This window comes from Lissotriton vulgaris, unplaced genomic scaffold (assembly GCF_964263255.1).
Source record: "Lissotriton vulgaris unplaced genomic scaffold, aLisVul1.2 SCAFFOLD_380, whole genome shotgun sequence".
NCBI lineage: Eukaryota > Metazoa > Chordata > Amphibia > Caudata > Salamandridae > Lissotriton > Lissotriton vulgaris.
In genome coordinates this window covers 907,862-935,271 of record NW_028253590.1, presented here as the reverse complement: position 1 = coordinate 935,271, position 27,410 = coordinate 907,862, and the positions used below count along the sequence as shown (strand labels likewise).

General features: G+C 45.3%; 1 protein-coding gene across 1 annotated transcript in view; it reads left to right on the top strand.

The window, feature by feature from the left end:
* LOC147660915 (uromodulin-like) overlaps positions 1-27,410 on the top strand; it is a 705,518-nt gene that overhangs the window by 373,984 nt on the left and 304,124 nt on the right. The window contains exons 9-11 of the mRNA XM_086951433.1: positions 1,637-1,774; positions 1,857-1,871; positions 20,908-21,729. Of these exons, the coding sequence (XP_086807559.1) occupies positions 1,637-1,774; positions 1,857-1,871; positions 20,908-21,729 (975 nt within the window). The remainder of the gene's footprint in view (positions 1-1,636; positions 1,775-1,856; positions 1,872-20,907; positions 21,730-27,410) is intronic.

The window sequence follows — 27,410 nt, the reverse complement described above, 5'->3', positions numbered from 1 at the left end:
GAGTGTCCTCTTGCCACCTGGACATGGTGAAATGAGCTACACCAGGATGCCCTAAAAGCACAGTAGACATTGTGCGGTGCACTACCTGGTTGTGGAACTGGCTCCGCTGGCGGGTGAGGCTGGACTGCCTCTACACTGCCAAACTGTAGCTGGAGTGGAACCCGATGCTTCCCCTCTCATTGGACATTTGAACTCGCAGACGATTGACTGAAGCGGGCCTAACTGAAATGGGGGCTCTGTATCGTGAGGGCACCTTCATTGACATGCAAGGTATGTGGCCTAGTGCACCACTGGACACCCTGTTGAGTTATCACCTGTAGGCCACCTGTAATACGTTCCTCATTCCCACAGGATCCTGCAGGATTGACCGCTCTACAGAATATGCTTGCTTTTCCCGCCCCAAAAAAACTCATCACAAGATTGTATAGAATTGTGCAGGATAGGGCCCCTGTGGTCGTGCATAGGGCCAACAAGCAAAAGAGTTGGGACCTGGAACCCACACTAACTGACAACAAGTGGAAGCACAGCTGCTCTCTGACAGCTCTGCTCTACCCCAATTACCAGTTGCGATTGATACACGCCATGTGCCTGCACAGGATATATAACACCCCAGCAGGGCTTAACAGAATGGGACTGCATACAGATAATGGCTGTGTCCGATGCGGGAGGGAGTGTGATGATTTCTTACATCTAGCCTGGGACTGCGAACGAGCGGCTCAATTCTGGACCACAGTCTTTGACCGCATTGAGGACGTGAAGCGCTGTGGCGCCCGCAAAGGACCTGTGATGGTGTTGCTAGGATAAGTTAACAACACCCCTGTTGCTTCCCGCTAACTCATTGCCATGATGTTGCTCATGGCCAAAAGAACAGTAGAGAAGCACTGGGAGGAGAATGCCTGGCTCTTCGAGAGGGAGATTGGCTGAAGGACCTGTCTTATTGCCAGGAGAGATTTGATGAATACTGAGCATTGATGCCAGCCAAAGCTAGGCCTGCGATAAATGGCCCCCCCTCAGCACATACTTGGCACTGGATGCTCAGGAGGGAACCACACTGGCCCAGATGGGGTGGTGGGAGAGGGTTAACATGGGGTATGCTAAAAGCACACAGGGGTTTCACAGGTGCTCCTGCTGCGCGCTACCTGACATTGGTTCACCTTAGATAGCTGAAACTTTGTTCTGGTGCGAGTACTGTGCTTGTCTTAGGCTATGTGCAACATGTTTGAGAAGAAGTCATGTATGTATGTACCCTGCTGCTACTTTTCTTCCATCTCCTTTTTGCTTTTCGTAACTTTTGCTTGTTTAAAAACAATTAAAACATTGGGAAAAAACATTTAAAAGATGTCAGTTGTCAACCACGCCATTCATGTGATTAAAATTTAACACTAAGTTTTAATGACAATGTACTACTAAACAACATCTTTAATCTACTCTTGACTTCACAAATGTATCCATTAAAAACTAAAAGAAACATTAAAAAGATATCATGTCAAGTTGAGAATGCAGTCTATTTTTGTTGTTATGTTATATTTTTCAAACTTTAGAAAAAGTTCTTAAATCATAGTCACAAGATTTCTTTAGATTTTAACACATTCTTTTTCCTGATATAACTTTAAATATGCATTTGCTTTCTTCTTAGACACAGAAGCAGAAATCCTCACTATTTTATCAGAGCAATGGGGCTCTATCTTCAAGGTTCCAAATCCTCCCTCCGGAAGCTGGTCGCTCAATGTTAGTGCTGGGAGTGCATTCGCAGTGCGAATTGAGGGCTTTACAGGTGCAGTCCTGAGAAAAATAAAGCATATTTCTAAATTCATCTTGGAGACCATGAGGCTAATTGTTATTTTTTTCTTTTTCAGCGACAAATATTTCGGGTATGTATTCATAGTTATGCCGTATAATTAAACATTATTTGAAACTAATATTTTTCCAAATAAATGTGTAGGTGGTTTATAGACACAAATTGATTGATGTATAAAGCCATCTATCTGCTTTATGTTAACTTTCATACTCTAGCCATAAACACAAGTACTCTTGACGTCATTTCTCCAAAATCAGACGGTAACAGATGTGACATCATCTGGTCTTTGTTCCCTGATGACACTTGCATGGCTTTTGACCCACATAACTTCACATTAGGTATTATCTAGCATCCCATCCCCTAATGGCAATATATGAAGTGGATATGGGTAAAACATCAAATAACATGGAGGCACATAATAAACACTTTCAAATTCTGGTAGAAGCAGGTATCCGTTATCGGTCGTTATAATTGGGGGTGGGCCAAATTTGCGTACTTGCGCTCCGCAAAGCTCCGCGAAACAGCAAAAAATCTCTGCGAGCACCCAAAAGTTCAACAAACACACGGAATTGCTTGTTCCGCCCGTTAGCGATGCTTTTTTCATGTTTGCGAACACTGTTTGCGTGCTCGGGGAGAAATATCTTGCGAACACGCATTTTCAAAGCGCGAACAAGCAAAAAATTCTGCGAAGCTGCAGATTGCAGACTTTTTGGCCACTTTATTAGCACTGATCTGGAATAAGTAAAACGTCCATATAAACCCTAGGCAAAATGCCTTACAAATCTAAACCTCACTAGACATCATATCACCTCAACAAACCCACCACCTACTAAAATTTCAAAACCTCTCCCTCCTTATAACTTCCTCCCCTTCACACACCCACACCTGGCCTACTGTTTATGCCACCAATACTATCATCACTCGCTCCACTGTCACCTTCTCCCAATCCATCGACCTTGCTCTCCTGCCAATAGTCCCAACCTCACTGGTCTGTGCTCATCTACCATGTGATTTCCCACACCAACAATTAATCCTGCTGACCCCGCCTATAAATGTAAAATCCAGACCTGCCTACAGGCAGCAACCCACATAGGAAAACCGGGCATGATTCTGCCACCCATCGACCATCCCAAAATTATCTAAAACCATGTGCACCTGCTGCATAAGAATAGGACTGTACCTGGCACAGCCATTCATCCTGCAGAGACCATATAATAACACTATTGAAGCCTTACAAACAAGTAATCCAAATCTGTAAATATGCACGCACGCTGGCTCTCAACCATACTCTATGATGAGGCAAAGCTGCACCAGGCAAAGAAAAACCAAGACTCCTGAAGTAAGCCAGCCGGTACTGACCACCGGACAAGGACAATCAAAGTTCAAAGGACCCAAAAGACATTGAACTTTCCTTAATACCAAATTTTTGATATAACCTCTTCCTCTAATAGTTGTTACAACACCTGCATCTTGTCCTGTGGAAAAATTACTTCAATTTTTGTAGAATCAAACTTTATACCTAAAATGAAGTCAAAGGTACCTCAGTCTTCCCTGGAGCCAATGAAACACCAAGCTCCGTCATAAGACCATGAAAAGCAGCTAGTGCTGTATTGCAGTCATCAGAATTCGCCTTTGCTTTTAAAAGAAAATCATCCAAATGGTGTGTCACATTATTGAAACCAGTCCTGAATTGATAACAAAAACACTACACAAAAAGAGCTGAACATTCTAAATAGTGAACAAGAACCTGAACAACCCATTGGCAACATTCTGTCAACATAAATGCTTCCTTCAAACAGTAAACTGTAAACCTAACAATGAAAAGTCCTCTAGGTGAACCGGCAACAGCCGGGAAGCAGCCTTTAGGTCTTACTTGCCCAATTCCACCCCTCTTCCACATGCACATACTAAAGCCATGGCATCATCTATAGAAGCATACTTTACAGCGGCGTCTTCACCTTCATAAAGTTATGAATGGACTCACCTTGAGGCCAAGATAAATGATGTATTGGCCTGATCTCTCCTTGTAGTTTATTTGGAACTGCTCCTAGTGGTGTGATAGTAAGATTATCCATATGCCAGTCCATAAAAGGATCAACAATTCTACCATCCTGCACATTTTTCTGCAATATTTCCATTACTACTGCTGCTGAGAATTTGCTGTTTTAAAATTATTGGCCCATCTACACCGTTTAGGCCCCTGATAGCATAATTTGAAACCTTCCTTAAAGCCCCAGCAGAGAGACCTAGCTTCATCTTGTTAGTCAAAAAACTGAGCAAATAGCAGACTGTTTCCAGCTTAACTGGCATATGCCCCTTTTCCTCTGATATTTTGTTGCTTCCTACCCCTATACTGTCCCCCTTGACAATTACATTACAACTGCCCCATGTACTGTGTGATTGAATGTTTCCCTCCACAATTGAAGCAATCATGTCTAAATTAAACTTGCGCTACAATGTAACTTATTCTTTTGAATGACAGGCATGCTCCATTCTGCTGTATTTTCCCCTTCCTTGGTAACCCACCACAAACTGAGTGGCACACCCTTGAAGGAGCCCATAGGGAATAAGAGCTAAAGGAACGGCCTAGCCGCCGCTTCCACTGCATACATAACTTATCTACATTGCTCCATTCCTTTTCCATATTTACAGCCAACCTTGCCAGAAACTCCTCCTCATACCTGAAGCATGTGAAACCACCATAGTCCATTTGTTCCCTACGCACCACAACCATCACTCTGGATGGTGTTCACAGCAGACACTTGCATATATTAAAAGGACAGAAGTACAATTCACTATTTTGGTGGGCACTCTAGGACTCCATTCTAGCTCCCATTCTTCTTCCTTTAAACCTCTTTTAGCTTGAATTACCCTATGTCATAGCTTAAATACATCAATAAATTATCTCTTCCAAATTTCTTACTTGGAAACTTGTGTCATATGTGCCCCAGAAGATTTGCAACCCCCATATATAACAACTTCTTGCTTTTTACACTCTGACTTGTCTTAACCTTACCAACTGTGTCCTCTCTCTTAGCGTCCATTTCCCTTTTTTCTACTGAGAAATGTATCCTTATTCACTACACACCATGTCACATCCTGACTGTGTTCCTGCAGCTTAGCCATGCTCTCCTTACCTGTAGCGCTAACTGTAACTGTTCCTTTTTCAGGGCTGTTAACAAACCCCACAGGCACTACCACACAATACATTTTGTTGGTTTATCATCTCTCTCCTCTTTTCATGCACCTTTGATATCTCACTCCCTTGCTGTAATGTCATGTAACAGCTTGCCGCTGGACCCAAGTTTGTCATCTCCAACAAATTGTCCTGTGCCCACCACCTTTGCTTGCAGCTGCAAAACACCAACTCTCTTACTTTTGTTAGCTGTACCCCATCCCTCCTGGACCATACACATTGTGTGGGGCTTCTGTAACAATCTCCTCCCCTTCATCATCCACAATCTCGCTATCTTTCAATGACTTATCCCCAAAATCTAACTTTTCTTCACATACTTTCCCCCATACATCCAAACTGCCACTCATACCTATACTCGTGCTTGGCATTTCCTCACCTTCAACATCACCATCATTTTTTTTTTTTTAATTAAGATTTTTTTCAGCAAGCAGAGATACACATTATGAAAAAGAAAAAATCGAACAACTAAGCCAGACAGTCATAATACATTATCCAATTTAAATTCATATAGACATGACTTGTAAATAATGACATACAAAACAAAATGTAACATACTCATATCCAATTGGCAATTGGTGCCCAAATTTTCAAGCCCAGCATTTTCTTTCTCTTGCCCTTAGCTTTATAGACCGCGGTCTCAAGATGGTATATAGACAATAATCTGGATTGCCAATTAGTAAACGTAGGTGGCACCGCGTTCAGCCATTGTGTTGTTATACAGAGTCGGAAAATGGACATACAAATAAAAAATAAATCCTGCCTCAGCCTCTTTCCCAGGTCTGAACATAGTTTCTTTGGAGCCTAAAATGACCACTTCAGCAGATAATTGCACTTAAATATCTAAGCTGTGCTTCAAGAAATATTCTACATCCCTAATAAAATGACACAGTTTAGGACAAAAGAAAAACATATGAGGTGCATCCGCTGCCAATAACCCACAGCGATTGCACTTATTGCCTCTCGTAGAATGCCAATTTTTCGGAAGTATAATTTAAATTAAAAATAGACCTAAAATGTTGACTCTTCAAGGGACCATTAAATAAAACATTCAAAGATAACTCAATTATTCTATCCAACTTAATTGAAGGTGACTCTAATTTATTTTGCCACTTAGTCTCCCATACCGATAAATCATCTTCTATCTTCTCTAAGAGCAGTTGATATAACGACCCTAACTTCTATCTACGTTTAATAGCTTCCAAAAATTCTATTCTATTAGATGCAATCATGTTCTGAGCTATCTTCTGCTCCAAGAAGCTACGGACCTGCAGATATTTAAAAAAATCTGAACAAGGTAATTTAAATTTAGACTGTAAATAATCAAAGGTGGCTAACTGATTCCCCTGAAAAAGATCTCCCAGCCTACGTTTTCCAGCCCGCTCCCATCTACTCATATAACCTGATCTCTAAATACCGCTGGGAATAGGGGGCAATTGTGAAAAGGTGTGTAAAAATTTAAGTTATGACATAAGCCAATTCTCCTCTTTATCTTCCTTCAAATTTCGGATGCAGCTATCACTATTTTAAATTTTGTTTTCTTATAATAACTTGGTTCAATTATACGAACTAGACATTGCTTCGCCTCTATACCCTCACCATCTCATATATAGACGGTGTGGCAAAGTCTTCCGTTGGATCTTCCTGAAGAAATAAAGGACCCATATATGTCAAAGAGTTACCCAGTGATACAGACAGAAGTTAGGCACACTCCAACCACCTTTTAACCTGGATAGCATGCACCATTTAAGCGCTCTCCTTGAACGATGGTAACTCCATAAGAACCTAGAGCACATTCTTTCAATTCGAGAAAAAAATAAAGTTGGCATACGTAAAGGAATAGTCCGAAAAATATATAAAAATTTTGGGAAGATAAGCATTTTTAAAACATTAGAGCGCCCATATAATGACAAATGTAGATTGTTAATCCTTTCTAAAGTCAGATTTGCCGAAGCGATAGTTGGATCCAAATTTAGATGTACAATATCTTCCACCTTAGAAGAAATTTTGATGCCTAAATAAATTGCCTCGGCTTCAAAAGTCATATCACTGGGCCGGCCAGCTTCTGAATGAATCAGTTGGGTTTTATTGACATTTAATTTGTACCCTGAATACGTCCCAAACTGCTCCACAGCCAAAAAATTTCTAGGGAGGGCGGTTCTAATATTGGATGTGGCAATTGCGATATCATCCGCGTATGCCAACACCTTATATGACTTATTATGTATCACAACAGGGTCTATTTTGGGGTTATTTTCCAGATACTTTAAGAAAGGTTCTATATATAGCGCGAATAACAAAGGGGAACATGGACATCCTTGTCTTGTCCCCTTGCTATTGTGAAATTGCCAGATAGCCTACCAGAGATAGGGATAGCAGCCCTTGGCTGTGCATATAACGACACAGAAGTAATAAATTCTTGCGTGAATCGTTTCCATGCCAGTACTGTCCACAGAAAACGCCATGTGACCCTGTCAAATGCTTTTTCTGCATCTTACAGGGCCACCACCACAGGAGAATTAGTTACTTGTGACCAGTCTAGCATGGAAATGATCCTTTTGACATGATCTGTCGTGTCTCTATGTTTAATAAACCCATGTTGATTTTTTTAGACCAAACTCAGCATCAGATCATTAAGCCTATTAGCATGCAACTTTGAATAGATCTTACTATCGGTATTTAAGAAAGAAATGGGTCTATAAGACCCCATTTCCATGTCTTTTTTACCTTTCTTAAGGAATACCACAATAGTTGCCTCCATCCAAGAGTCGGGCGGATTACCTACGAAAGCTTGTTGACAAACTTCCAATAATTTGCTTTTAAGTATGTTCCTGAAGGTTTGGTAAAATTCTAGCGGAATATTGTCAGGCCCCATAGCTTTACCAAAGGCCAGACCTAATAAAGCCGACTCGATTTCTTCCCATACTATGGGAGCGGACAATAGCGCTTTCTGCACTTCTGAAAGTTCTTGAGACTATAAATCCTTCAGGAAATCTATTTCATCCTGTACAGGCGGCCCTACCTCCGTTGCACTATACAGAGATTGGTAGAAACTACGGAAAGCTTCTAGAACCCCCTCCTTCGTTTCTTGCAATACACCATTTAGATCGGTAATTTTAACAATATCGTAAAGACAGCCTTCTGCCTAAGTCTAGTGTCCAAGGTTCTACCTGTCTTCTCACTGAATTCATATGAATCCTCTCTATGCTGTAAATATTTCAGCGCTATTTGGTCAGCTATATTAGCGTAGGCTGACGCCCTTTTTATCGTCAGGTCTCTCTGAGCGATACCTGGGTCCAGACCCTGTCTAATGGTTTCTGCTAACTTTCGCTCCGCTATTATAACCTCATCGAAGTCTTTTATGTGTTTAGCCAGAGTCTAGTTACATTTAGTATACGAGAAACATAAGGTTTCTCCCCTTACAACAGTTTTGAAAGTATCCCAGACTACTTTAATTGAGGCTGTTCCTTTATTGAATACAAAAAATTCCTGTATTTTCTTAGTCATGAACTGAAGATATTCGTCATCCATCAAAAGACTTCTTTCAAAAGTCCAAGCTTGATTCCCTGTTTTTTGTTGGGGGCCTATCATCAAATAAATAATTAAGGGATTGTGATCAGAGATAATTTTAGGCTGAACCTGAATATCAATCCTGCCTAAAAGTGAAGAAGAAAGGAAAAAAATTATCTAACTGAACGAATTTGGCATGGGGAAAGGAAAAAAAGTAAAGCCTGGGTCATCTGCATGTAATAAGTTCCAAGCATCGTATAGCCCATGGTCCAAACACAAACCACGTAATGATGAGAATACCTGCTTCTTCCTGCCTAAGAAAGGAATACTCTTTCTTATATCAACCTGAGCATCAATGTGAATATTCAAATCACCACATAGTACCAGTGGTTGAGGCCATTGTACTAATTCAATATTTAAATAATTCATAAGTTCCGAATCATCCAAATTTGGACCATAGACATTACAGATAGTAAACCTGAGAGAGCCGATCTTCAGCTCACTTATTACCCAACGACCCCATTTATCTTCTGAGCTTTTTACACAGAGACCCAGGCCACGTCTCATAAGGATAGCAACCCCTCTTTTAACATCGGTTTGTTTGGAACAGGCAATCAACTTCAAACCTAAAGTCTTTAAGCACCCCATTTTAGCCCAAGAAATATGGGTTTCCTGTAGGCATAGCAAATCAATGTGTAATATCTGAATAATTCTAGCTAGGACTTGTTGTTTGTTTTGGTTCGTTGAGTCCACATACATTCAAAGTACATATTTTTAATTTCCTATCCATTCTCAAAGAGGAGAAACAACTTCCGGAAGATCATTACATCACAGGAAAAACAGAATGAAAAAAGCTCAACATAGCCACTCAAAGTTTTATAGGACCACACATTACTTAGTTTCTTCTGTACACAACACCCCAGGACCAATTGTGTCTTAACTGCTGCTGATTTTGCACCCCCCCCCCCGACACCAACACCTGGTTCCCACCACCAAGACCCTATCCCTCCCGCCCATCCCTTTGGCCCTTCCCACCCAACCCCTCCCACCTACCCAACCCACCATATGAGGCCCAGTGGCTATAAGTCCCTGTTACTATGGAGTGCCGTGTCCCCCCGCTCCAGGACAGGGAAGAGAACCCCGACCATAACAAAATATTCATCATTTAAGAAATTCCAATTAACAGAACCCCTTCAATATAAAAAATAAAAAAAGACACAAAAAAAGGGACCCCACAACAACGCCTAAAAATCCAGACTATCAGTATGGGCTAGCTACAAAGATCCCAGGAACTCTTTTGCCTCAATCTCCGAAAAAAAGAATTTTGTCTGCCCCTTAACAGTAACCTTAAGTTTTGCCGGATTCTGCAAGAAAGCAGAAGCCCCTTTGTTCTGGAAACCTGTTATAAGCTGGCGGAGATGCCAGCGTTTGCTGACTGTAGTCTGACAGAAATCAGGCCTGACGAAGAAATTACAGTCTTTAGCAGACCCCCTTTTATCTGGTCTGGCCCGAGAGTATATAGCTTCCCGTGCTAAAAAGTTGTTAAAGGAAACAAGGATAGCTCTCGGATGATCTTCTTCTCCTTGACAAGGCTTCCTAATTACGAACGGAAACCCATGCGCACGTTGAACTTCCTTTGACCAGTCCCAGAGAGTCAAATCAGGAAAAGCTTCAGTTAACAGTTCACAAACAAATTTCAGGGGGTCTGATCCCTGTTTTTTCTCTGGAATGCCTAAAAAACGGAGGTTATTCCTCCGTTCCTGGTTCCTAACTCTGAGAGTTTATGGCTCGTGGAGTGATGTTGCTCACTAGTTAGAGGCGGCAGACCTGGAAGCAGAGGACGGCCCGGGACCAGGGTTCAATTCCCGACGCGGCAGGGTCGTGGACCAGGGTCAGCGGACTCGATAATTCTCACCTCGGTGCGCGGCAGGGTCGTGGACCAGGGTCAGCGGACTCGATAATTCTCGCCTCGGTGCGCGGCAGGGTCGTGGACCAGGGTCAGTGGACTCGATAATTCTCGCCTTGGTGCCTACTCTAACCAGGGATCACACTCGGCAACTCTGGGCATTAGCTTGCCTTATCTCCACAACGGCCCCCCACAGACGCCGGGGATGCCTGGTTTCACCTTGGAGATACCCAGAAGGGACCATCTCATAGGGAAAGCCAGGACGGGTTCCCCAGCGGTCTTCAGCGCCAGGACACCCTGAGATGGGGTAACAGTGCGCTTTACAAGTATCTACATTACATTACATTACATTACATTAAGATCATCCTGGTGTGCTTTAACAACATCTAATTCCAATTTATATGCCGCGGCATCATCCTCTAATGCCGAGATTCTGGCTTCTGCTTCCGTAACTCTTACAGCCGTATCAGAACAGATTTTTATCACACGGCGTACTGCATTTTTTACTTTACTGCATGTAGCTTGAGTACGTGCATTTTCCACTTTAATTTCAGCCCTATGATTCATCATTGTGGTATAGATTGTTGCCAGAGTAATCTCTTGTTGTAAATTGGAATTATTTACATTATTCTCACCATCCGCCATTGCTGTTTCACTTGATGTAGGTTCTCCTATATGTGCTTCATCTATATTCACTGAAATTGCTTCCTCCATTTTGGAATTATTGCGCTGAGACCCTCTCTTCTTCACTCTTTCAATTGTGGACGCGCTGACATTAGGTGAGACAGGATTCGATGTTGAAATATTCTCCATACTACTCCCCTCATCATATTCCGCCCCGTCCTTACTTAAATTCGTGCTCTCGTCTGAAGAGGGGTCAGACAATGACTAGACATTATCACCGGCTTCCTGAGACCCCCTGTACGAAGGCTCCCTCTGTTATTGCTAGTAGGTCTATCTCGGGAACCAAACTGTCCAAACTACCAGTCAGAGGACCCATAGGCATACTAGCCAGAACTCCATCTCCGACAATACTTCTCTGTACATTAAGAGAAACCTGGACCGGTGTTCCCAGCTCTCTTTCACCTGCAGAATGGCTTACTACAATGTCCCCAGGGCGTTCTAGTTCAGTAATTCGAGAGGAAGGGTCTTCAATATTTGATAGATCCGTTGTCGCTACTGACTGCTGAGATATGGATTCAATCCCTGCTGCTGTTTCAGCTTCAGTGACAGGCCGCAGGGTAGCACTTCTTGATAACTGCCTCTCAAATAACTCTGGGAGGGTTGTTTCATAGGGCGGCTTGTTTCACCATGTTCACCCCACTTTCTTAACTTAGGGGTAACAGATTTTGTCTTGGTATTCTCACCTCCATCCTCTGCTCTCCCACCGATGTCACCACTATTCTCCTCTGCCGCCGTCTGTTCTTTTAATTTGCCACTCCGGGTGTTGATTTTCGGCGGCATTTTGTGGGCAGCCTGTGCTCCTCCACGTCCACGGACCACGCCAGGCTGGATTCTGAGAAAGCGGGAAGCCGCCAGAGTGGAGCTCCGCGTCGGAAAAGAAGAAAACCGGCAGTCATCCGGCCGATACGTGCCGCACCCAAAGGTAATTAGCGCAGGTGTATGTGGAGAGCAGGTTTCTCGCGGTAAGATCAAACAGCTATCCTCTGTTTCTAACGCCGTTTATAGCGCCGTATATTTGTAGCATCCGTCAGGATTGTCAGCAGTTTTACGCCTCCGAGAATAAAGCCATGTGCAACTTTCTAAATCGAGCCCGGGGTTTTCTAAATCGGGACCGGGGTCCGCAGTGTAAGTTTCTCTCCCGGGCCCGGAGCGAGGGACTGGGCTGCTTACCCGACCCACGCCACGGCCACCATCTTGCCTCCAACATCACCATCATTTAAATGTCAAATCGTTCTTGTCTTCTTAGGTTAGGAAAATCACTCTGTACCTCTACATCTCTTTGACCTGGTGCCCACACATTGCTCCTGATGTGACCAGGGTCAGGAAATTTCGGTTGATCTCATTTGTCAGTATTGCTGCAGCCTTACCACCCATTCCACTGGAAATGAGCAACACGTCACTCCTAGTGGCACCACCAGCTTCCCCAAGCTCTCCCTGATCTATTGTCTGGGGTCTATATTCCATCCATACCCACATCCTTGCTGTTTTGAGAAAAGAAGAGTGTGTACTCCAAAAGAAATCAACAAGTACTTGTTTGGATTAATATCCGTTCTTTAAGGTTGTCATACAAGACCAGAACTCCTTTAGATTGTTCTTTTTTGAGCTAGCGGGTATGATGTAACCCCTGCTCGTCGCGACGAGCAGGGGTTACATCATACCCGCTAGCTCAAAAAAGAACTCTGCTCCCTGAGTATTTAAACTGTGATATTTTGGAACTTGTCAATTTGGAACCAGGCGTGAAATAATATATGCTGTATATGTGAAAATAGCCTTGAGGAAGCCCCGGCGCAAATCGCCAATAGGGGGCGAAACACGTGTCGGCTGTCCATGTTTTATCATCAAACAATAAAGATGTCGCACTGCAATCTAAAGGAGTTCTGGTCTTGTATGACAACCTTAAAGAACGGATATAAATCCAAACAAGTACTTGTTGATTTCTTTTGGAGTACACACTCTTCTTTTCTCAAACCTGTCTTCTTTTATGAAGCTGAAGAGGTCCAGAGCTTCGAGTGTGTCTCCAACCACTTATAAAAGGAGCTTATATAAGCGTTGTTCAAACTTGGGAATCTATGGACCTTTCTGTTTTGCTGACCACATCCTTGCTGTATTCTCCTTGTCGCCATAAAACTGAGACGTACCAAAAAACATATAGCATAGCTGCCCTATTATCCACATTCCGCCTCTGCGTATCATGGGACTGCACTGCCTTTCATTAACCTGTATGTGTTTTAATTCAGTAGTCTCCTCCTAATCCTTGTACTTTCCCCCAATAAGATATTAACTTTCTTCAGACACCCCCTACCTAATATCACATAACCTATGTCATCCTCTTCATGAGGAATCATTATTATGGGAAGCTCCCTGCTGCTTGATGCTCCCTCCTTTGTCACTGCCAATGGCTTTCCTTTAGTGTATAACTCATTGTCATGGCAATTCAAGGACAGCTGACCCCTCCTTTGTAAATCGCACTACTGCACTTTCACCACTTGAAAGGAGGCTGCTCTTTGCACTCTCCTGCAGACTTGCTTTCTCAAAGACTCATCAATCCTATGTGATAAAAATGCTGCACCGTGCTAAGACACATCTACAGCCAAACATGCATGCTCCACTTTTTGTCAACATTGGGGAGTTACTGTATGTGCTTCTTGGTTATCTCTCTACGTGCTCACTACAAATTTATTTTTTCTCTTAGCATTTTACATATTTGGTACACAGAGATAAACATGCGATCACTGCCCCTCAGCCAACGCCCTCTTTGGGCTTTCTCAGCAGCCCTTATTTCAGCAAATCATCAAGATCCTCCTCATGTAAAACTTTCATGGCAGCAACTACTTTACTGATGCCTGCCATGATCAGAAAATATCTAAATCTGAACCAATGGCAACAACTAACTACTTTGGTCTAACTATAAGAAAAGAGCCTAACACTATCTGTCCCTGGGTGTGATGATGGTAAACATCCTTTACAAGGACTGCGTTACAACGCAGTTCATTACCCCACATTATTTACTCCACAAAAACGTTTACAACGCAGGGCTTAACACCGCAAATCAGTACAACGCATTGCCCATTACAACGCCCCATTAGAATTAAAATAGTATAGTAAATTGCATTGTAATGGATAATGAGTTGTAATGGAATACGTTGTAAAGCCCTGCATTGTCAAATCATTTTCAAAGTAAAAAATGTGGGGTAATGGCACACGTTGTAAACTTGTGCGGAGTAAAGTGACATATTCTGTGACTATGGTCAAAGAGGCTGCCTCAAACCAAACACTCCCATCTAACTACACTTTGCCCACTCCCTTGTCACCAACCAATTGTGGCATTGTCACCGGGCCCTGTCACCTGCCCAAAATGCCTGGGGGGGAGACCTATTTTTATAGGAGGATGGGGAGGTCGCTCCTTCTCACATCTAGCAGCAAAATCGTGGAACGCTCTTCCCCAATCTTTAAGAGAGATACGCAACCTCACTGCCTTCCGTAAACACCTGAAGACATATCTCTTCAACTAATGCCTTCATTGAATTGTCACTCTTGGTTCTGAAGCGCTACGAGGCCTCCGGGTAGTATAGCGCTATACAAATACTCTTTCAATTCAATTCAATAGGTGTCATTATTAAAGTATAAAGACGAATGAAACAGATCCCAGGAGTGGGTAAAAGTAATTAAAATGGTGTTCAATATCCCTGTGATGATTTATTTCCTAATAATATGATCAGAGGCAACAATGTCATCAGGTCTAATCGCACCAGCAAGAAAAGATCGAGATGTATAAAGAGCAGGAATAGCCACTTTGGAGAGCGGGGGCAGACCAGACTGAGACCAATTGGTGTGTGAAAAAGGCAGCTTTATTGAAACAGGTGCAAATTACAATACCATACCTGGCAAGTGCCTTACAAAACTAAAACCCTATGCGTTCGATAACTGACCTCTGACGCAGCGCCTGCCCCTACGATCTCTCAAACATGCCTCCATCCTGCCATTAATATTTTAACAACATTACAATGTACTGCAGTTAAAATTATGCACTTCTATTAAACCAACATCCTAAGCCTGGCTCCCTGAAACTGTAACTAATAAAACATCTATAACTGAACCTTAAACTACCTGCCTACCTTTTCCTGCTCATGTTCCCAACTTCCAACGCTAACCACAAACATCTGCCAACCCTAGCCAACTTTTCAAACCTGGCCACACACCTTTTCCGAGCAACAATAACTTTAACAAACCCTTGCACACCTGTCCCAATGAAAGCTAGCTGCACAAAAAACATTGCACCCAGAGACACCCCCGTGCAATCCAATTGACCTCATTCAAAATAGTGATTCTGGAGACTTGCAGTTTGAGTGTTGTACATCAGGAATAGCATTTTTACAGTTGAAAAGGATCCAATTTTGCAATTCGAGTCGTTTGTGATGACAAAAATGCTTCTATATGGCCTTAAAACCCTCAATTAGATTACCCTGCAAAGAGATATTAGCTCTTTAATCTGTGTTCCGAGTTCTGGGCATGCAGTCTCGGTGGTCCCCCACCCCCGATATTTTGTCAAATAACCCTGATGTGTCGAGAAAATGCAACATTCCATGTTTTGCGGCTCGCAATGGGGCAAACAAGAGGCCATTACCATGTTGTCCCATTTCCAAACTGTGGCGCTAGCAGGGCCCGAGTCGGGGCACACGCGGGTGGACGGTGTCCACTCACTTTTTTCACAAGAAGATTGGACCCACTGAAAAATATGCTGTATTCGTCCCGGTTTAATTTCCAAACACTAGGACACTTCCAGCAGGGCCTGCACGTTGTTATCTGCTTTTGATCGCAACAACGTGCAGGCGGGGAGGGGGCTTTCTTAGTTCTGACTCCTGCTGGGCCCATAACAAAGGCCGAATTCGAGGGGTCATCAGGCCTCCTTTTGTTCGAGTTTCCTGGCTGGGAGCAGTCCGGAGTCTCACACCTAGAAGCAAATGCAGCAGAGGGGAAACAAAGGCTCACACCTTAGTAGCACTTCACACATACTTGAGAGGCAGCTTTTCACTTTGTTCAGTCCCTGTTCAGGAGATATGCATGCACTGTAAGAATGTTGGGTGTATTGATGTTTCCCAGTATTTGCACAAAAAAAATTGCATTCATATAGCGCTTACAACCCTTGAGGAGGCGTTGTAATAATTTAAATATCACTATTTATTCTTTCAAAGCACTATGGATAGAGGACGCTTTATGCTGACAAAAGGCAACATTGGTTTATGTGAAGCTTACAAAAGTGTGAATCTGCTGCCTAAATCAGGAATGTTTGCAAGAATACTCGAATGTACTCATGTTAGACCTGCTAAACATATATGTTAGGGATTAAGGTCCGATGTCACGTGCAGTGATATCACGGGCAGTGATGCCACTTGCATACTGATTAATTAGGTTAGTCCCTCCACTTCTTTTTTAGGTCTCCACTGGCGTACACTGTGCAGCAGTGTCGTGCAGCTCGAGAATGTTTGTTTTTCAGTTACTGGGGTTGAACCCGCCTCTCTTTTCCATTGGCTAGCTCCATAAATGGAGGCTAGCCATTGGAAGCGAATGATGTCAATCATTCTTGGAGCAGATTTGTGGGTGTTTCTGTCTTTTTTTAAAGCCCCGCCCCCTTTGTTCCGTCATTCAGAGATGGGCCATTATGGGCGTTTACTCTTTTTTTTTTTTACACCAATGTTTTTCGTCATTGCTAACCTCGTCCCGGTCCCGCGTGGTTGTATCCTGCCCCCCTTCCCGCTGTCCGTCCCCCCTCCCGCTGTCCGTGTCTTTGTTCCCGACCCCCCTCATGGATCACTACAGTCGCCGCTTCGGGCAAGAGGTGCTTTTAACATAACCGTGCGGGGAAAGCTGGGGGAGAGGGGGAGCTTGTTCTCATTATGGCTTCCAGATTCCGGGCACCATCTGCAGCGTCGACCGGATACTGAACCCAGGCGAAGGGGCTGCTCGGGCTTCCGGTACCCGGCGCTCTCGGCTAATAGCTTACCCAGCGGAGCCATTGACTGGCCGCCATTTCAATCTCAAAAGCGTGCCCCTGGGACTCTTTCTGGTAAAGACTAATAAAGTTGAAAGAAAGGAAAAAAAAACCCTTAGGGGATGCGAGCTTCGTGCGATGTCCAATATGGCGTGCGTACACCAATGTTTTTCGTCATTGCTAACATCGTCCTGGTCCCACGTGGTTGTATCCTGCCCCCCTTCCCGCTGTCTGTCCCCCCTCCCGCTGTTCGTGTCTTTGTTCCCGCCCCCCCCTCGCAGATCACTACAGTCGCCGCTTCGGGCAAGAGGTGCTTTTAACATAACCATGCAGGGAAAGCGGGGGGGGGGCTTGTTCTCATTACGGCTTCTAGATTCAGGGCACCATCTGTAGCGTCTCCCGGATACTGAACCCAGGCGAAGGGGCTGCTCGAGCTCCCGGTACCCAGTGCTCTCGGCTAATAGCTTATCCAGTGGAGCCATTGACTGGCCGCCATTTCAATCTCAAAAGCATGCCCCGGGTCTCTTTCGGGTAAAGACCAATAAAAGTTGAAAGAAAGGAAATATTCCCCCTTAGGGGATGTGAGCTTCGTGCGATGTCCAATATGGCGTACGTATGATCGGCAGGGTGAGCGGATTTTCGTTTAATTTTCATGAAAACCATATTAGTGAGCTTAACAATCCCCCCAGTGCATAATGCTAATTGCTGCAATGTGATTACAAAGAAAACACTTCTCTTGCGCTGGCGGGAGCATGAAATGGAGGCCACGTTTGGTTTATTAAGGTATTTGTTGATTAAGAACACTGCAGCAAGGGCCACTCAAATTTAAACATTGTAAGTGTAGGACAAATTTAAGTAATTCCCGCTTTCCTGAGAACTCGGACTACTGGGATTTCAGAAGGTACGGAGCTGGTTCTCTCTCATGTCTGTCAAAAAGCAACTTTCGACAGGCAGATCCAATTAGAGTTCAGTTGCCTTCACAACTCAATGCAGGCGCACATTTGCCAATCTCGAACGCAAGTGCCCTTGTGCAATGACGTGTGCAAACATCACGTGCAAAGTCGGGAACTGCCCGCCTCCTGCTACCGCTTCCCACCCGTCCTGTAGGGTCCTGCCAAGCTGTGAGCCCCCCTCGTATATTAGATAGGAGCCTAGCTCTGCCCATATGTCCTGCCCCCTTCGGCATTCTCTCGGTTTCTTCTGCCCCTCCCTAACTGCAGCTCGAGTCTCCCCCTTCTGCCTCTACCTTTAATACAGCTTGCTCTTTATTTCTGCTGCCCCCTCCCCTTCTGCTGCCGTCCAACTTCAAACTCTCATAAAGAGGCTTCACCTCTACACACACAGCAGACCGACGCTCCCTTCTCTCCGTCCCGCTCTCCCTTAGTTCACTTTCTGCCTCCCCCTCCCACCTCACCTCTCAGCCGCTTCCAAACCCCTTCTCATTTCACACCCACCTCACTACCCTCATTCACGGTTCCCTTTTCCTCCATTCTCACTCTCTCTTTTCCCTAACATCTTCCCCATCACTTTCTTTACCCACAATCTCACCATTCACCTTATAGCACGCTCCATTCCCTTACTCAAAACCCACCACCCTTTCTTCCCTGCTCTTCCATCACCTTTAGGCTTCTCTGCAGTTCATCCCTTCATATTTCTTTGAACACTCCCCTAGACCCTTAGCCACTGCCCTTAGGCCGCCCTCTCCAGTTTCTCGAGTGGCACGCCCTCTCTCCTATCACTCTCTCAGAGCTCACCTTGTTTGCGTATATGCTCACGGTAAAGGTGGCCATCTGCAAAGTACAGACCACTGTGTCCAGAAATACAGCCACTGATAGGATGGCCTCACATGGCATAATACTCTACAAGCCAGTAGGCAGCGTGCCAGTGGTACCACAGAAAACAACATACTTTGCACCTATTTAAAAAAAAAGAAATATACAAATTTAGCAGAGGCCGAGGTCATCTGGAGAGACACACACACCACACACACACCACACATAGCACACATACACATACACCCCAACCACCCACACCCCCCCTTGCTGTCCCAGCTCTTTCAAAACAAGCCCCCTATTAACATATGAAAGTCCCGCCAGGCCCAGGTCAGCGTGAATAGGCATTGTCTGTGGGCGCAGGAGAGCACCGGGGCCTGTAGGCCGTAATAGCATTTAAGGCGCAAAGAGGCCGCTAACGAAGCAGGACTTATACCCTGCTGGGGGGCGGGGAGGGGCAGAGCGTCGTCTGCAACCTCCAGGGCTCCATAATGCACTTAAAGTAGGGAGATGGGCCTCTCCTGTGGAGGCAGGGGAAGCCCCCGCCTGCACGGACTGTAACACCGCCAGGCTTCAGTGGCAATCATAATTCATTCTTGCGTTGCCTCTTCCTTCACTGCCGACAAGCTCCACAGCCTGAACACAGGGGAGACCCAGGCTAGGCACCCGCGACACACACATACCAATGTTTGGATGCAAGCATATATAATCTATTTTGACATTCAAGTTTAAAACATGTTTTCAATAAGATTTTACTGTCCATTATTCATTAAATTGTTTAAAAAGTTAATCTCAATTAAATGACAGACGAGTGTCAAAAAGCGCAAAATAAAGACACATTACATTCGCCTTTGGTTGACAAGTGCCAATTTTATTACTTATAGTCTGTTTTATTTTCATCTCCAAAAGGAAAACTTATCTTGTACCAAGGAGGACTTTTCCTTAGTATAATATAAAAACAGAACTCCAACTTCAACTATGCTAATTTCACTTTGTTCGCAGTTATGTTTTCATCTGTCGACTTGTTTTAATGTGTCATCAATTTCAATCCATCCAATACCACCACCTTTTCTTCCTCCTCGCTACTAGGTTTTGTGTTCTTGTTCTCTTTGCAACCTTATGCCCATCCTAAGTAGTCTCTGTGTGTGGCTCTGTGTGTCTGTGGCTCTGTGTGTGTGTGTGGCTGTGTGTGTGTGTGTTTTGTGTGTTTTGTGTGCAGAGGCGCAACTAGAGCCAAATTTCGGGGGGGCTAAGGAAAATTTCGGGGGGGGGGGCTGAACCTTTAATCAGTAGGCAGAGTGGAGCTGCAGGGGCTCTTAGAAGGGGTGAAACACCTGCAAGGCCTAATTAACATTCAAATGGTCTTTTAAAGACCTGTGAAACGTTCGGGTGCGGCTCTGTGTGTGCCCGGGATGTGTCTCATCCCGGGCTGCCACACACGAGAGGGGGCCTGAAGCCCTGTTCGTCCAATGGGTGTTGCGCGCCTGGCAGTGTGTGTGTGTGTGTGTGGCTCTGTGTGTGGCTGTGTGTGTGTCTCTGTGTGGCTGGGTGTGTGTGTGTGTGTATGGGTGTGTGTGTGTGTGTGTGTGTGCAAAAGCAATAGGTGTCGCATTTGCGAGAGATTAAGCTATTGGCATTGTAAATGACAATGCCATTTATTTATCTGTTTTCAAAACCAACACATAAATAAAGTTTGTCATTTACAGTGACAATAGCTCTAACTTTAGCAAAGGCGAGACCGTTGCATTGTAAATGCTTGTTTAGGACTTGTGCCCTGGGTACTAGTAACGAAATAGTAGTACCAAATGTGAGAAACAAACAAAAACCTCCTATATTGGTAATTTCCTATGTAGTATTAATTACCCCAGTCTTTAACTGGAGCACTCAGAATAACCTGCAAATTTAGAGCAAAATTCGTGTGGGATTTGGGCAGTTTATCATCAAGTTCTCTGGCATAAATTAATTCCCGAATATTCTTGGTATGACTACCACACTCATTTCTTTGAACGTTCAGAAAGCCATGGATTAAAGTTTTACGTCTTGTTTCTTTCCCAGCCACAGACGACTGCACTTCCTGTGCTGCCAATGCAACCTGCGAAGAATTCGCTGGCGTTCGAGAATGCACGTGCAACGACGGCTTCGTTGGTGACGGCTTCAGCTGCAGTGACGTCGATGAGTGCGCCTACTCGTGGACCAATAACTGCTCCTCAGGCTACTGTGAAAACACCTTTGGCTCCTATGTTTGTCGTTGCTACGGTGGCTTCCAAGCATCCGAAGGAAACTGTATCGATATTGATGAATGTTCTAGCCCTGACCTGAACCAATGTGATGGGAACGCAACATGTTATAATTACTATGGCGGTTATTACTGTGGGTGTAATGAAGGGTATCTGGGAGACGGATACTACTGCCGCCAGCGTGCATGCGATCCGAACCCCTGTCCCTTTGGCAATGAGTGCATAGAATCCATTGACTCCTACCTCTGCCTTGATCCATGTGAGAACTACACCACACTGAATGATTATTGGAGAAGCTCGTCCTTTAGTCTCATATCTTATAATTGTGACTATTATTTGTATGGATGGTACCGGTTCACAGGCAGCGGCGGGGTGCGGATGCCAGAGACCTGCGTAGAACTCTATAGATGCAATACCGTGGTTCCAGTGTGGCTGAAAGGAATACACCCGACAACTGAAGATGGCATTGTTAGTAGGACTGCTTGTGCCTCGTATTATTATCGCTGGTATTATTGGTGGAATCCGGACAGCTGCTGTGTGTGGTCATCCACGGTACAGGTCAGGCAGTGTCCTGCTGGATTTTATGTTTACAAGCTACAAGGTACACCAGAAGGTCGATGCACTCTATCCTATTGTACTGGTAAGTACAACTAATAACTAATTCGACGCTTTTAATGTGTTGGTAAAATGATTTGACAGGTGATTTGTGATTGTTCTTTCCAAACAGAAAAGCACATAATAAAATAGTTCTGGCGTTTTCTCTCAATACCGTTGTCAACTCAGTAAAGCAAACATGCCTAGTGCGGGAACAAACAATCTTTGAACACAGTGCAATGTTTCTATTACCTATCAGAGGCATCAGTGTAGTGGGAGTCAAGTAGTCTATGGCCAATCTTAACGTTTTGTTTTGTATAAAGGTAAATATTTTCTACGTAGCATTTACACAGGTATTGGCATTTATTTTCCATGTTGACTTAAGGTAGGGTCATGACTTAGGTATAGATGCATCAAAGGAAAAACTGGTCGCAAAGGGGCAGATTCTCAGAATCTGCCCTTTGCGACCAGTATTTTTGCATTTGAGATGCATCATCCCAAATGCAAAAATCGCAATTTAACAAATCGCAAAATTGCAATTACTTCAATTGTGATAGCATTTAAGGAATCTCAAATTGATATTCCTTAAATGCAATGCATCAAATTAAAAAAAAATAGCGATTTCGCTAATAGGGGGAGCAAATTACCATGAAGTTGAACTGTATGGTCATTTGCAAAAACTTTGAAAAATGCACTAAAGTGCATTTTTTAAAGTTCCATTTTACACACATGCATGCCCTTGGGGCATGTGTGTGTGCAAGATGTTCTCATATGCAGATTTCAGGGGTGCAACAGGGTGTCCTTTTGACACCCTGGCACCCTTGGAATTGCATTCTCAATTTGCGATTCTCTAATTGAGAATCGCAAATTGAGAATGTCTTCCCATTCATTCCTATGGGCCTCTAGGCCCATAGGAATGAATGGGGAGGTATTCCTTAATTTCGCAATTAAGGAATGTTTAGAAATCGCAATTTATTTTTTCTATTTCTACATGCATAGCCTTTTGCAATTCCTTATTAGCGAATCCTTATTTTTCGCTAATAAGGAATCGCAAATGGCATTGTTGATGCATCTATACCTTACCATCTCGCACAAAAAGCTGTTAAACACACTGGAAAATACTGGTATATGTGGCGAAGCACTAAAGTGGATCTGCTCTTTTTTGGAAAACCGTACCTTCCAAATTATGTCAGCCTCAGCATGCTCAAAAAGTTTTATTTCATCTCACGGAGTACCCCAGGGCTCAATTCTGAGCCCTTTGTTTTTCAATTTGTATGTTAAACCTTTAGCAGACATAGCTGACAAAGTGGGTCTCACCCTTATGACCTATGCGGATGATTCACAAATCATCTTTTCTCTTTCTGAATCCAGTCCATCGGCTCCCTCACACCTTAAACAAGGTCTTAGTGATATATATAGGAAACCCTGTTGTTTGCGTGCTGCCTGAGGATCCAAATCACCGCCTGTTGCCGTGGTGCCCCGAGTTGAGGGGAAGACGCTGTAACTTGCCGGACCCGCTCCGCGGGTCCCGCTGCTCCAGGAGCCCCCGTGGGAGCAAAGGAGAAGACCAACTGACCCCTCCCGCACCGGCAGGGCTGCGAGCAGTCTAGCAGGGACTCCGTTGACCAGGAGTCCCTGCGCGGAACACCTGTGGCCGCTCTCCCTGCCGGACACGCCCCTAACAGCTCAAAAGCCGTTCTGTGCTTCCAGCCTGCGGGAAACCCTGTTGTTTGCGTGCTGCCTGAGGATCCAAATCACCGCCTGTTGCCGTGGTGCCCTGAGTTGAGGGGAAGACGCTGTAACTTGCCGGACCCGCTCCGCGGGTCACGCTGCGCCAGGAGCCCCCGTGGGAGCAAAGGAGAAGACCAACTGACCCCTCCCGCACCGGCAGGGCTGCGAGCAGCCTAGCAGGGACTCCGTTGACCAGGAGTCCCTGCGCGGAACACCTGTGGCCGCTCTCCCTGCCGGACACGGCCCTAACAGCTCAAAAGCCGTTCTGCGCTTCCAGCCTGCGGGAAACCCTGTTGTTTGCGTGCTGCCTGAGGATCCAAATCACCGCCTGTTGCCGTGGTGCCCCGAGTTGAGGGGAAGACGCTGTAACTTGCCGGACCCGCTCCGCGGGTCCCGCTGCGCCAGGAGCCCCCGTGGGAGCAAAGGAGAAGACCAACTGACCCCTCCCGCACCGGCAGGGCTGCGAGCAGCCTAGCAGGGACTCCGTTGACCAGGAGTCCCTGCGCGGAACACCTGTGGCCGCTCTCCCTGCCGGACACGCCCCCTGCCCTGTCAACATCCTACATAACTGGGCGGGGCTGCCGCTGCGCGGGAGCGCGCGGGAGCGCGCGGGAGCGACCGGGGCAAAGACCGGGGCAAAGACCGGGGCAAAGACCGGGCCAAAGACCGGGCCGTTTGAGGCCGTTCGAGTACGGCAGAGTCCGGCCTAGGCCTACCCCCCCTGGTCGATCGGAAGGCCATAAGGTAGGCGGCGGATTCCGCACTAATATCTCCTGTCCCTTGGTGTTGCTAATACAGCCCGACACTCTTGTAAGACTCTCCCATCCGTACCCCCTGCAATGCCGCTACGGTCAGGCAAAGAACGATCCGTGGAAATCCACACTACCAAGGGAGTCGTATCTGGCCCCCTTGACGCATTCATATCACGGGCTACTGGAATCCTGGAGAAGGAAATTGCCATGGTCGAGAAAAGACTTTCAATAGATCTTATCAGTGGCAAGCGATCGTCATTGGGGGCCTTAGCTACTTCCACCTCCCCTGTGCCCTCTGCTCCACATTCTGCCTTTAACTGTGCCCACACTTCCTCTACGGACGCAATTGTCCATTTAGAAAGTATAGGGGCGAGCCCAACAGCTGGTATCTTGAAGGAAGAAAGGCACAGTATAGAAGCCTCCCAATGTAGCCAGGGGGATGATGATGATGACTCACTGATTAGTGGGGGGCTCGATCCTAGTCAGCTTTCTGGATACCTTCCCCTTAATCACTCTAACAACTCTAATCCTGTCGAAACCACCAACCACCCCGCACCCAACCCTGGTCCCAACATTAAAAAGAGAAAGTTGGACTCTAGATTGTCAGGGGAGAGAGACATAAAAATTCCTAAAATAAATGATGCCCAAGACGATAGGAGCCAGGGGTCTGAGCTTCCTCCAGACCCTCTAATCCCTTCTGTATTTACCAATATGCTATGCCCTTCCCTCTCGGCCTTGGGTTCCTCGAGTACCTGCCCCATGTGCCTCAATAGTGACGAAGCTTTGTTAGCAAAAATGGAGGCCATGTTCAAAACTTTACTACTACCTGTCCTGGAGCGGACAAGGCTCATGACCTCAAAAATTGATAGTATGGAGGCTATGACTAACTCAAACCATGCTATGCTACAAACATTACTTGGCACTAACCATACGGGTGTCAGCAAAACACTAATAGCCACTAAGGCCCCTGTTAACAACAATATGGCAAGGGGTAAACCACCACCTAATAAAACCTCAGGGCCAAACACTATCACGCCTAAAGGGGGAGAAAAACCTAATATTACATCTTCTAAATCAGGCACTAGCACCCACGTCCAGGCATTAAAGCCAAATTCAAAAACAGTGGATAAGCAAAATACTGGTGGGCGTCAAAGCATGGGACCTCCCCCACAACCTACTACAAACCCTGCCCCCCCTAGCACACAAAGAGATCAACGCACTGCCCTCAACAACTACAGGGAGGGGGGACGCAAAAGACCAACTACTCCTCGTGTTGATTTACCACCTGAAGCAGCTCAACACACTATTGTCCTGACAGGTGTAGCCCCGCTAAAACCAGGCAGCAAGGAGTCTTATGGGGACCTTCGTAATAAAGTCATTTTCTGGCTAAATAAAAACCGCCCTTTACCTCCCTCCACTCCTATGGAGATACTATTCGTGAGGAGAGTAGATTGGGTGGGCCATGGGACCAAAGACTTAGAGGGAGATTGCATCTTGATTTCGTTCAAAGACATGTGGGTGGTAGATGCCATCCGAAGAGAACCGAGGTTTGCAAGACAGGGGGATGTACAAACCTTAGCCTTATCATATTTTTACCCACATAGGCAAATACCCCCTCAATCCTACCCTTTATTTCGTCAGGCTCCAGCCGTAAGACACCCCCTGGCATTAACCCCTCTCGACTGTCAGCGTCCCTTCCTTTTTAATCATTTTGGTCCCCTCTCTGGCCTTGAGGCTATCGATTGACTCTACGATCCACCCAGTGAGCCTTCCCCTGTTAAAGCAGTAGCCCAAGAACTTATTAAGCACAGCATGGCGAGCCCATACCTACTCAGTAATCCAGTAGTTGAGGGCGGAGGTCCAGATTCTAGGCTACCTAATCTACCACCCCATATAGTTGATCAAGAGATCCCGACTAAGGATAATCCTATAGCTCCAATAGACCATTGTTGTAACCTAGTTCTGGTTTCCCCCCCTGGACCCTACGACAAGTGGTGTGTGCCAGCTCTCCTGCGCGAGAGCATCCATTGTCCCCTACCCTTCCCATTGGTTCCCCAACATTCCATCCTATCCAGGTTCCGTTCCCCTGCCACCCACTGCCATTATTATTCTGACTAACTGACCTACGCACCGCCTTAAGGTGTGGGGCTGATTTAATAAACTTCTACTTCATACTTCACCTTGACCCTGACATTCATTTCAACAGTGGCGACGAGGACCTCAGCCCCTCACCACGAACCCACTGCCTTCCAATTTGAATACGGAGGCAACCTCTTCTGAAGGCACGGTGCAACAGGTCAAGAGCTAAGGAAAGCTCCGTGATTCCGGCTAGTCGACTTTTGAGAGGGTCGAGTGTGAAATAGCCTTCGACTTGGGAGTAAGTCGAATGTGAAGGGTCAAAGATTAACAACAACTCCAGGATTAAAGCAAATCGACTTTTGAGCAAGTCGAGCGTGAAAGGAGCAAGTAACAGCTCTGTGATTTCGGCAAGCCGGCTTTTGAGCAAGTCGAGCGTGGAAGGAGACATCGACTTATGAGTGGGTCGAATGCGAAAAGAACATTGTGAAACTGACGAAACAAACCTGAGTTAAGAGCAACAAGTTTCTTCACAAATCAACATGAAAAGCCGTGAAGTACAGTGAGGGACCTGAGCAACCTCCGTGAATCTCGGCGAGTACAGTGACGGTGACAGAAAAGAAAAACGCAGGACCACTGGATTCTAAGTGTGTCCATGAGGTGAGCCTGGGTAGCTGGGTGGAGTTCAAGTGAGCAGAGCAAGGACCCACACTAAAATAACGTCTTCAGCTGCATTTAGTGATGTTCAAGCGAGACAATTATTAACCTCCCCGCATTCAGCGTAACCCAGGGCTGCACGAGTTGACGCTTTGAGGAGGAGAGGAATCACCTACTAAAAAGAACATAGACATTGAAAAAGTGTGGCGCGTCAAGTCTTTCACATTGGTTAAGTTAAGTGCAGCGCATGACAAGCCGTGTCCTAAGTGCAAGTGTGGTGCATGTGAGCGGCACAAACCCTTGAGTGTCCAACAATTCGAAAGACCCTCCTCAGCGCGAGGCGAAGAGGCTCATTTTAAATGTTAAATGTTAGTCAGCATCGGCGAGTGTCATCAGTATATTCTAAGTAGTGATTAGCTTACCTTGGAACTGCACGTTTGGGAGCTTAAGGGAGGTGGTGGCGTCTGTCCTCCTCAGTGTGTTGGCGCGAGGGTGAGAGCTGCGCACTTCG